Genomic DNA, 12,213 nt, shown 5'->3' with positions numbered 1-12,213 from the left:
TCATCTTCTTTCTGATGCAAGGTACAGATCCCTAAAATCAGTTACGTATATTAAAAAGAGGAGTGGACTAAGTATCGAGCCTTGGGGTACTCCGTAGCGTCTCAGTAGATGACCAGAAGTACTATTATTTAGATGAAGATACTGTGAAAGATAAGTGCCAGCCGACAAATGTTTCAACATCAAAATTCCAATCTTCATCTTTGAAAAATTGATAAATAGTGACGCCTACTATTGAAAAATAGAGGAATACATTTTAGGCTGTAAAGACAGCTAAGAGATATCTGCAGGCTAGCTGAATCCCTACTTTGAAAATATGAAAAATTTAGGTACTTTAATTGAAGTACTTGCATACTAAGGCACTTGTTAACACTTGAAAGTATTTTATTAGAAAATCACGAAAAAACTTGATACAGCTTTATTAGTTTACCAGTGTTTGGGAACATGTTACGTTACAAAGGTCATTGGATAAGTGGCATTTTGGAGTAAAATTTGAAATGAAATTTGAAGACCGTGGTTTTGAAAGTATTAGTTGTATTGAAAAATTATTTCAAATATTTTGGTCGAGATTTGGTACCTTAGAAGCTACGCATGCGTGTTTTCGAACACTTTCCCAAAAATAATCGAAATCTCTCTAATTTAACATGTTGTATACATTCTCGAAAAAACACCCCATTGCAAAAAATAGATAAATATATCAAAGTGAAAGTGATAACTGATAGTTGATCAATGAGGAGGAGTTATTCCTGAACGAATAGTAACTTCCTATCCCTAACTCTACGAGTGTTGTAATCACAGAAGGTTCTTACCTGACTTTCAATTCAACAGAAGTACCCGGAATCTGTATGAATTATGGTGATTTTGAACCTGAACCTGGGATCTAATCCATCCATAGTTGAACCAATAACTTTTTAAGTGAGAGATACGAGAAGGAAAGTTACTCCAATGAAAACTATAAAATTTCTCTGATTGTTTTTCAGATACTTGGGATTAATTCAGCTTGAAAATTTTATTCACCATTGACAACTGAATTTTCAACTCATTCTTGAGAAAATACAGATGCCTACAATTATATTCTTTATATAATATCCGGAAAACATCAATGGAGCGATTTTACTTTCAGTTCTGGCATATATTTGGCCCATCATGCCAAACTGCACTGTGATCTCTAAAAAAGAAATATTTTACCTGCAACCGTTCGGTCTGGCGAGTTGGTTATGGGGAACTATTTTCATCGACAGAGTGAAACCCAAAGATGCACAAAAGGCTATCAATAAAACGGGAGAAACCATCAAAACCAGAAAGGTAAGAAGGTTATTGTATCATCAGCAAGGTATGGAAATTATCTTCAATGTTTTAATATTAACACTTGTTCACAAAAACGATTCAATGCTTTAATAACTTCTAATTATTATATGCGAGCACTTTCGATGGCAGACTGTGCTATCATCTTCATGACTCTACTTCTTTATTTAGTTGAATAATTAATTCATTTACAATAGTAAATACATTGTCGCATTATAAATAAAATTAAATTGACATGAAAAAATACCAACAGTTTGATTGAAAATATACAGGGTGTAACTGAATAAGTGTGAAACGTTTGAGGAGGTGATTCCTCATCGAAAAAAGATAGGATCTTTCCTTGTTAAGATACAGTCCCTCAAAGAGAGTACATAAAATTTGTATAACAATTTTCTTCAAAAGCACTGAAAAAGTGACAATATTGAAATTAACCTGACGTTTTGTACTACCAAAAAGACATTTAGCTAGTAATGTATTTGGTAAGGGGTGGAAAATGCAACCCCTAAAATTTATTTCCAATGTAACTTTTTGTCTTATTATTTGTTTACCATTCAAAAATATATTTCCGATAGCCTGTTTCATTCTGAACAAAAAATAACTCTTGGGTTTTTTGCCCAAAATGAATCAGTTCGCAGCAAACAATTATTTTACGAACAACTATAGAGATACATTGTCATAAATGCGAACTGGATTAATTGTTATTTTGTAGTTAGTACCTGCATTAAACGAATAAAGGGTAATAAACAAAACTAATTTATTAATAACAAAACACACAACATGTAGAAATCATAGTAAATGTTCAATATGTCTACCTTCAGACATTACGCATGCGTCTAGACGTCGACGCATTGAGCCACGTACCCTGCACGCATCGATGACGCGGTTTCTTAAGTCCTCTACATCGCGAACAGGAGTACGATTAACCAAATGCTGTAAATTGCCCCAAATAGAGAAATCGAGAGAATTGAGATCCGGGGATCGAGCGGGCCAGTTCTGTGGTCCTCCTCGACCTATCTACTGATTTGCATCTGTTTCAGTTACATGCTGACGTGCTACTTGACTAAAATGGGCGGGAGCCCCATCATGCATAAAAAACATATCCCTTCTGACGCCCAAAGGAACTTCCTCCAGCAGTACTGGATGCACTTCTCTTAAAAATTGAACGTATGTCTCACCATTTAATCGAGGAGGTAGAAAATGAGGCCCAATTAAATCATCCCCAATAACTCCGAGGCGTTAAGAGAAAACTGTTCTTGATGGTTGGTTTCGACAATAGCGTGAGGGTTTTCATCAGCCCATATGTGGTAATTATGAAAATTAATGATCTTGTCCCGAGAAAAACTACATTCGTCTGTGAATTCTATCGTCTTCAGAAAGTCACAATTTCTTCTAATCATTTCCAGCATTCAATTGCAAAATTCAAGACGATTCGAAAAGTCTCGCGGTAACAGTGCCTCTACTCGTTGCAAATGGTAAGGGTATAAGAGTTGTTCCTTTAAAATTCGAAATACCATCATATGATCAACATTTAGCTGAAAAGCAATCTTTCTAGTACTGGTAGTAGGTTGTTTTTCGATCAAATGAAGTACTGCTTCCTCAAGCTGTGGTGTTCGTACTTCTCGATGGCGACCACAATCCTGCATTCCTTTTGTCGAATGAACCATATTCTCGTAATCGTTGATGAAGTCGAGCAAATATTCTATGTGAAGGATGCTGTCGTTGAGGATACATTTCAGCATATCTTCTAGAAGCTTCTAACCCATTCCCCTGCGACAGACCGTAAACGTAATACATATCAGCCATTTCCTCATTTGTGTGTGCCATTTTAATAACAAGTAAATTATTGAAGTAACAAATGAAGAACAGAACAATAACACACAATTAGTATTAATTCAATTTCGAAAATTCCCAAACTGACAGCGTCAAACCTATTTAATTGTCACTATCGCTAATAGCGACCTACTAGATAGATTAGTTTCGTATTTTCGCATTTATGACGATGTATCTCTGTACTTGTTCCTAAAATAATTTTTTTCTGCGAACTGGTTTGTTTTGGGCAAAAAACCCAGGAGACATTTTTTGTTTAGAATGAAACAGGCTATCGGAAATAAATTTTCAAAGTAAACAAATAATAAGACGAAAAGTTACATTGGAAATATATTTTAGGAGTTGCGTTTTCCACCCCTTACAACCATGGGGTAAACCAAATAAATTTCTGGCTAAGTGTCTTTTTGCTAGTACAAAACGTCAGACTTATTTCAATATTGTAACTTTTTTAGTGCTTGTGAGAAAATTGTTATAAAAATTTTATGCACCCCCGTTAAGGGGCTGTATCTTAACAAGGGATGCTCCAATGAAGTTTCTTTATATAAAAGATCCTAGCTTTTTTCGATGAAGAATCACCTCCTTAAATGTTTTATACTTATTTAGTTACACCCTGTATAAGTATACATAAATATTTATGCCTTTTTTTATATATAGAAAAATGTTGTGATATTGATTCCATATTTGGAAAAAGTTATGCTGATACACACCAGCCGATAGAAGCAACTGGAATTATTTTGGATGAGATCTGGTGAATTTTTTAGGGATATTTCTTCATTTGGCTACCTACTTGTATTGGCACTATATTTTGTTGAATGCCAATAAAACCCTTTTACTCACTAGTAGATATCAGCCAAACAAAAACATAATAGGTATATTTTCAATTCCTTCAAATATAATATTTTGTCAAATAGCTTAGTAATTAGTTGACGTCACAAGTCTATTATTTCAATTTAGTTTTAAACGTTGGCTTGTTATCGAAAGAAACTTATCAACTAATGAATGGAGATTGCTTTCCGGTATTGTTTTAATAAAAAAATGAGGGAAATTATCAGCTATAATATCCCAAGGACATTGATAACTAACGAAATAATTTTATCACAGTTTTCGAAAGCACGTTATTTGGTAACATCCCGACGCCGAAGGCGGAGGGATGTTACCTAAAATAACGTGCTTGAGGAAGTTGTGATAAAATTATGAGTTATTTATCAATGTTCGAGGGATATTCGGTGAGAAAATTTTTTGCAATTCGAACAAAATTATGTATTGAACAAACAGTTATTAAAAGAACAATTCGTATAATGATATTCCGTTGATCTTGCTGTATTTGCCTCGGTTACTGCATAGGTGTTTCCACGCATACTATTGATTATTTGGTAATGATGTTCCTGATCAATATTCAAATAAGGTTTTATGGAATTTCCATTATTGTGCCCAGTAATTTTCAACAATTGCTGTTCTTGAACTCCACTCTTAGCTAGTTGACTGACTGCAGTTGCTCTATTAGAGTGATTGGTTATTTTCCTCTGTTTCGTATCCAAGCCAATTGCTTCAGCAGAAGATTTCGTCCATCCGTTGATTATATTTCAACCCAGAGGCATATTGTCATACCAGTTATCGCTTCCTGTCTTCCAGTGACGATTTGGCCTTAAAAATAGTCTTTGATATTTGTGCCTCGTTTTGATAATAATTTAATGAATAATCTGACAGGACAAGCATTGTTATCACTATTTTGAACTAACCATTTGCTAGAGGCGCAGTTCTTTGAACCCCCTTGGCAGGTTTTACTGAAAATTGGATTATATTCTATCCTATTAGTTGGAGATCCATTGTTGTCCTTTTCGATATGAAAATAATCAACTAAGCAAGCAGCACCTTCACCACCTCTCCAAGCCAATTCCACCGCTGCTATGTGATAAAATTTGCGTAGGAGTCCTATAGGGGTATTTTCATCCCAAAAGTTTATAATTTTACTCATTTCATTTGAAGTTAATGGTACTGAGCTTGTTTTGCGTTTAGTGGGATCTGTTTGTAAATTTCTTCGTGCTGCGTCGCGTGCATTCCGCGCTTGTTTGAATGCAACACTTTTAAAGGGGTCTAGCATGATATTATACTCCTTGTAATACTTTTCTTGTAATAATTTGCTTGTTATATTCCATACGGTTTTAACAGTAGCCTCCTTAAACTCTGTGCTATCCTTTTTTCTCATATTAATCGCCCAATCCTTGAGTATTAATGCAAGCTCTTCGAGAGTACGATTTCCATCCAATTCACATTTTCTGGCGTCACAAAACTCCATAAATATTTTCCAAGTGTATTTTTTACTATTGACAGTATTTTTTGGTGTATTTTCTTCAATGATTTTGTCAATTGCCGCATCATTTTGAACACCAAAGCGAGGAAGTGACATTTTCGAAATAAATTGAATTACTGAAATGTCAAACAACTTTATTGTGTTGGTTGTTTAGCAATGTCATGACATAAGTGATAACTACCCGTGAAAACTATCCATGGGTAGTTATCAGTGTAATGATGGTTTCATTGGTTATTTCGACACACATGACTAGAAATAGACAAATTTGATAGGATAATTTTTTTGGCAAAAAATTTTCAACTTAGTTATGCTTCATTTTTATGCATGTACTGAGAAAATTTTTTGCCAAAAAAATTATCCTATTAAATTTGTCTATTTCTAGTCATGTGTGTCGAAATAACCAATGAAACCATCATTACACTGATAACTACCCATGGATAGTTTTCACGGGTAGTTATCACTTATGTCATGACATTGCTAAGCAACCAACACAATAAAGTTGTTTGACATTTCAGTAATTCAATTTATTTCGAAAATGTCACTTCCTCGCTTTGGTGTTCAAAATGATGCGGCAATTGACAAAATCAAGATCAACGGAATATCATTATACAAATTGTTCTTTTAATAACTGTGTGTTCAATAAATAATTTTGTTCGAATTGCAAAAAATTTTCTCACCGAATATCCCTCGAACATTGATAAATAACTCATAATTTTATCACAACTTCCTCAAGCACGTTATTTTAGGTAACATCCCTCCGCCTTCGGCGTCAGGATGTTACCAAATAACGTGCTTTCGAAAACTGTGATAAAATTATTTCGTTAGTTATCAATGTCCTTGGGATATTATAGCTGAAAAGATTTGTTTTTATTTGTTACAAAGTCATCACAATTTTACTTGAATTGAAATGTTCTACACAAATCTTGAGATCACTTCGTGCTACTTTCAATCCATTGTTGAATCAAGTTTTTCATAGGAAAAATGTTGATTATTGAACTGAAAGGTGTCAAAGAAGTTGAAATGAGGTATGAAGGTGATTGGTGGATAACTGCTTGTGATTCTATACTTAAAACGGACAAAACATTTGTAACAAACTAACACACAACTTCGGTTGGATTCGATATTCAATAACTCAAAACAGAAAGCACTAGAAATCAAGCATAATAACAATCCAACACAATAGAAAAATATCAAAATGGAATGACTGACTCTGATCCAGTTTCACTTGAGAAGTGCACGTTGACTCCATTAACTCCATTGACATTGTTTAAATCACTTACAGTTGGGCCAAGCCAAGATTTCACGTGCGTAATCAATAAAATAAGCAATAAAATACATACTTTCATATAAAATGCTTTTCTTTCAAAAGTGAAAAACGAAGACAGAACAGTTATCAACCAATTGATGAAATATTACATTGGTTTGTAATTTCAAAGTTTTGATTGCAAAGTTTCTATGGTTTCAAGTCTTTCATACTACCAAAATATGTTTTCATGTTGCTGACGAATTTCATGACATGAAATTGTGAAATTGGGTTACCTTTTATCAAATTTCAAAAAAGAAAGCATTCAAAAGAATAGCTGGTGGAATTTAGGAATGGCCCTTTTCAAAATTTTGAAAAAACCGGTCTTCTGAGAGTACCTATTCATGAACTGAGATGGATTTGATCAAGAATTTAACAAACTAATAATTTTAAGAAAAAAATCATTCTGAATAATATTTACATTTTTTAGGCTCGAGTATTGATGTTTCCTGAAGGAACTAGAAACAGCGGCAAGACACTTTTACCATTCAAAAAAGGTGCTTTTCATTTAGCTGTAGCTTCCCAGTGCCCCATACAGCCTGTTGCTGTTTCAAGATATACATTTTTGGGAAAAAATCGTTTCGACGACGGTAGGTTTATATAGATAAAATACTAGAAAAACATTATTTTTGAAGGTTCAATATTTCTTGCCGTTTTTTGGGTATATCACCTTCCATAATCAGAGAAATAAACAAAGCTAAATCAATGAAAATATAATAAAAAGAGATGTAATAAAGGTCAAGCTGAAACGTTAACCCCGAAAAGTTAGTGTGTAACATAAATCAATTAATGAAATAAACGGTTGAAAAAATAAAATTTCAATACTCAGATTATAGAGTTATATAGGTGAAACTTCAAAACCTCCTGAAATAAGAAAATACGAACATCGTGAATATATAAAGAGAAGACAGATAACGAGATCGGGGATAGCGTATCATATTTCGAAATCAACTGGTCATCACGCAATAAAATGAAGTGAAACAAAGATTGTTGCCAAAAAAACTTTGGAAAAAATAGCTTTGTTCACTTTCCAGATCGGTTAGATACCCAAAAACCAGTAAGAAATATAAAATATCGAATGTTTCAAGAAGGCCTTCAACGTTATTTCGAATTGAAACTCTCTTTTCTACAAAGTAGACAAGTACTACGACAAGGATTGGATTATATCTAACACGTATTTGTACAAGTTATATTATAGATGGTTGTTGTCTGCCCAGCAACATCTGGATCTCCTCTATAGTGAATCCCTTTGGGAGAAGGAAATATTAAGAGCAGATAGTTGTTGGTTCACAGATGGACCAAAAACACCTCCCGGTTCCGGTGCAGGTGTTTTCAGTTGCATACCTAGAATAGAGATATCAACCTGCCTAGGAACCTATGCGGCTGTATTTCAACCGGAACTTTACGCTATTGAATTGTGTGCGGATAGATTGGAAGAATCCAACCTCATACACAAGTCAATAAAATATTCTCGGACAGTCATGCGGCGTTGAAAGCTCTTGGCTCCTGTCGAGCAAATTGCCAAAAACGACTCTCCTCGATAGGAAGACTTAATAGATTGTCTATATGGTCTAGATTCCTGGCCATACTGACTCCATTGCAAAAGAGGGTACTGCAAGCAGCTTCATCGGACCACAACCTGTCATTGGCATCGTTTTAGGCTTTGCTAAACAAACATTGTACACCTGGATGGCAAGAAGAATTATGGATTTCTGGCAGAATCTTCCAGGACTGGCTCCTTCCAAAGCGTTTATTCACCCTTCGAAGCGTGATACCAAACAGTCGTTGGACAACACTAGGGATTAACTACGATGTCTCACAGGCCTTCTTACAGGTCACTGTCATTTGAATCATCATATGCAGAGACTCGGACTGTCGGAAGTCATTGTATGTCGCTTCTGTTTGGAAAATGATACTTTGTCCACATCCACATTCAATCTCGAAAACATCGGGAAGTCGTGTGTGTAGAGTAAATAAGATGTGGTGATGAGCAGAGAAACCTGCTTTGATTGGAAAATAAGTAGATGTGGATTGGTTCACCCTCACACGAATAAATAATTCAAGAATCTCAATTCCTTATGGAGGAATGCCGATTGCCACATTTTCGTGTAAATCCAAAGTTTGTCAAAGCCTCTATGAATGGCCGTATTCTTTCCCAGCTGAAAAAAGGTTTTTCCACAACCTGGACCATCCTCTTCTCTAGGCAAATGACCCTTCTCAGATGTATTTCGTCAGTTCGGACTTCCATTGTCTAATATAATATAAATTGATTTGAAATCCCTGAAATAAATATTAAAAGATTAACCGAAATTAACAATTTTATTAAAACAAAAAACTGAAATTACAAGGAAATAACATACAAGCTACAACCAGAAAATAAAAAATCGAAATATTTATAAAAGCTGAAAATTAAAAAAATATTATTAACTAACAAAAAATAAAAGTTAAAAGACTCCAAACCAAGTTACGTCACGACGTTTCGATTGTTAGTATCCACAATCGTCTTCGGGTGATAACTGGACTTATTCCTCCGAGATCTGACTATTTATAGGTCATTCGGGTGCTTTCACCTTTCACCTATCCCCTCTTTCCGCTTCATTGGTTAGCGGGAGAGGACCGTTTGGCGGGAGTCGGTCGTTTTTCGCTTGATAAGAGGTTTCCATATGTTACGTATCTCTACGCTAGCTTGACTGAATGCGTTGTTGGACATCTTGGAATCTTTCAACTTTTATTTTTCATTTTTGTTAATAATATTTTTTTAATTTTGAGCTTTTATTAATATTAAAATTTTTTATTTTCTGGTTGTAGCTTGTATGGTATTTCCTTGTAATTTCAGTTTTTTGTTTTAATAAAATTGTTAATTTCGGTTAATCTTTCAATATTTTTTTCAGGGATTTCAAATCTATATATTTTATATTAGACAATGGAAGTCCGAACTGATGAAATACACCACGAAACATTGTCAAACACCTTCAAACAAAAGCCTACTCAGGTGTGTTTCACCCACGACCTTCGCATCCGAACTGAGCCGCAAGAGCGAAAGTAAGCTTTCCAGCAAGTTTTTGGCCTTACCTGGTTTCAATATAGGAGTGCTTTAGATGTTCTTGATGATATTTTTGTCTTTTATGATAGCGTTGACAATCTGCACTGCTGTGCAAGACTTTTACGAGGCAGATTGTGGAGTAGAACTGCCTCAATCCCATTTTCTCACGGAGCTTTATTTTTGCTAGACTTTCGATGGTATCTGTTACTTCTTTGTAGTCAGTGATTTATTTAGAAACATTTGCTCCGGAATAACCGGCTTTGCACGACTTCTCGTAATATCTTGGTGTTCGGCTGTTTCATCGGGTCGTCTACAGTTGACTGGTAGAGTAATTTCCAAATATTCTCGCCACTGCGTATTCTTGGCCCTTTTTTGTGGTTGGAATTGACTCCAACGGGTTGTTTAACCGGGGTCATCCTCCATGTAGAATTGATATGGACACTGAGGCACTGAGATTTTCAACTGCACCGTCGATGAGTGGATCATTGTAAACGACCTCTTACTTCTTTCACACCCATTTACTGCACTACAAACTTCATTCTCATGAAAGTTAAGGCAATTTTGTATACATTTGCGTATCATTCGTTTTTCATTACATAACCTCATTTTTTCTAGGTCACGTGACGATGAGAATTCTTCCACCTATTTCTACAGAAGGTTACAAAAATGAAGACATTCCCAAATTGATGGAGGAATCCTACAAAATCATGTCGGAAAACGTTAATCAAATTTCAGCATCAGATCTTCAGAATGGCACAAGTGAAAAAGTCAAATAATTATATGTTATTTCCATTCATTTTGCAACAAATGGGTGAAATGATTGTGTAAATTTTATTTTGTGGGCTAGACTGTGTTGCAGAGAAATGTATCAATGTGGGTAGTATATTTGAATTCATTATTTGAGTTTATTAACATAATTTTTACAATTCTCGTGTGATTTGGTGAGAAGACTTAGAACGAATATTTGCATTCGTTAAACTATTCATAAAATAATTATGTTAAATATTTGATATTTATTATATTTTGTTATACAAATTTACGTAATTCAATTACAATACCCTGACAACCCGAGAAATCTTCATTTCAATCTAGGTACTTGGGAGTTGGAAATCATGTTCAAAATATCTTCGGTTTTCTGAATCTAGTAGATCCAGTCGACTTTGTCGGGCTTGCAGGGGACTTTTCACAAGGGTACTACGCCATATACATCTTTAAAGTTGGAGTTGCAAACTTTCAAGGTAAAAGAACTCCGCACAAAACAAATGAGAAAGGTATTTGAGATATAAGGTCCATAAGATTGGAAAATCTGAACGCCATGCATTAATATTGGATAAGCACACATATATACTCTCTTCCTTTATGTTTTAACTTTTGAAGATGAGACCATTAGATTCAGGGCAACCAGAGGCTGCCATTAATGTCGAAAACTATATCTTCTGTGGTTTCCTTGATATCTTTGACGAAAGAAAAGAAGATCTGCAAGCTTATGCAGATGTCTTGGTCTTCCAGGTATGGATCACAAGCCAAGTCACAAGGCCAGTCTATCCCCTTATATATGTGCAAGACTTCGTGGAAACAAGGGAGAGATCTGCGAGCAATTACATCAGATAGGAACCTGTGATTGGCACCGCTTTATGCTTTGCCATTCAAACAATGAACACCTAGACTACAAGAAGAGTTTCAGCAAAATCTTCCAGGATTAACACATTCCAATGCATTCACACATGATCCGAAGTATATTACCAAACAATTGTTAGATTACATCAGTAATGACATACGTTGTCTAACAAGCCTACCTACAGGTAGCATATGCATTGACTTTAAGAAAGAGATGTAGATCTGCATGAATTTCCTGACAGGAATGATTAGGACATTGAGGTAAATAGCCTGTAATATCTCCAAAAAACTAACGATATATACAGTTGGTTCCAGAGAAAGTAAGCAGTTGTCTGTAACCCCAGCAAAACTGTGATGGTCCTCTCCACCAGGAATCTGAATGATTTCACTCTACTTTCCCTCGATGGTGACGTTATTACAGTTGAGATGAAATATCTAGGTATCATCATTGATGAAAAAATCACCGGGATTTCTCACTTGGAGAAGGTTTTACACAAAGCCAGACTGTTCCCATGGATATGACGAAAGATTATCAAAAAAATTTTGGGCCTCATGCACGAATCAAATCCTTTCGATATATGTGACGATTGTTAGACCAATGGTCATATATGGAGTAACTACAAGAGCAGATAGCTGATCCTCAATGTAAAGACTCAAGAAATTTTTTCAGGACTGGATTCCGGGCCACACTGGTTCTGTCTTACCTGAACGTGTCATTGATACCGATTTAAGCTTTCCTATTCAAACAGAAGCTATCCACCATATTTTTCAATGGCATGAGGTATTCAGTGATGCATTGAAAGTTACTTA

General features: G+C 35.1%; 1 protein-coding gene across 3 annotated transcripts in view; it reads left to right on the top strand.

The window, feature by feature from the left end:
- Positions 1-10,821, top strand: part of LOC111511558 (1-acyl-sn-glycerol-3-phosphate acyltransferase alpha) — a 42,609-nt gene extending 31,788 nt beyond the window's left edge. For all 3 annotated transcript variants that reach the window (XM_074169465.1, XM_074169466.1, XM_074169464.1), the window contains exons 4-6: positions 1,121-1,302; positions 7,174-7,333; positions 10,402-10,821. In XM_074169465.1, the coding sequence (XP_074025566.1) occupies positions 1,121-1,302; positions 7,174-7,333; positions 10,402-10,562 (503 nt within the window). In that variant the 3' untranslated portion in view covers positions 10,563-10,821. The remainder of the gene's footprint in view (positions 1-1,120; positions 1,303-7,173; positions 7,334-10,401) is intronic.
- Positions 10,822-12,213: the final 1,392 nt, after the last annotated feature.

This window comes from Leptinotarsa decemlineata, unplaced genomic scaffold (genome assembly GCF_025532065.1).
Source record: "Leptinotarsa decemlineata unplaced genomic scaffold, Ldec_3_MD MMD2_P_RNA_scaffold_5, whole genome shotgun sequence".
Taxonomy (NCBI): Eukaryota; Metazoa; Arthropoda; class Insecta; order Coleoptera; family Chrysomelidae; genus Leptinotarsa; species Leptinotarsa decemlineata.
The sequence above is the reverse complement of the archived record's forward strand: the minus strand, read 5'-3'. Positions and strand labels throughout refer to the sequence as shown.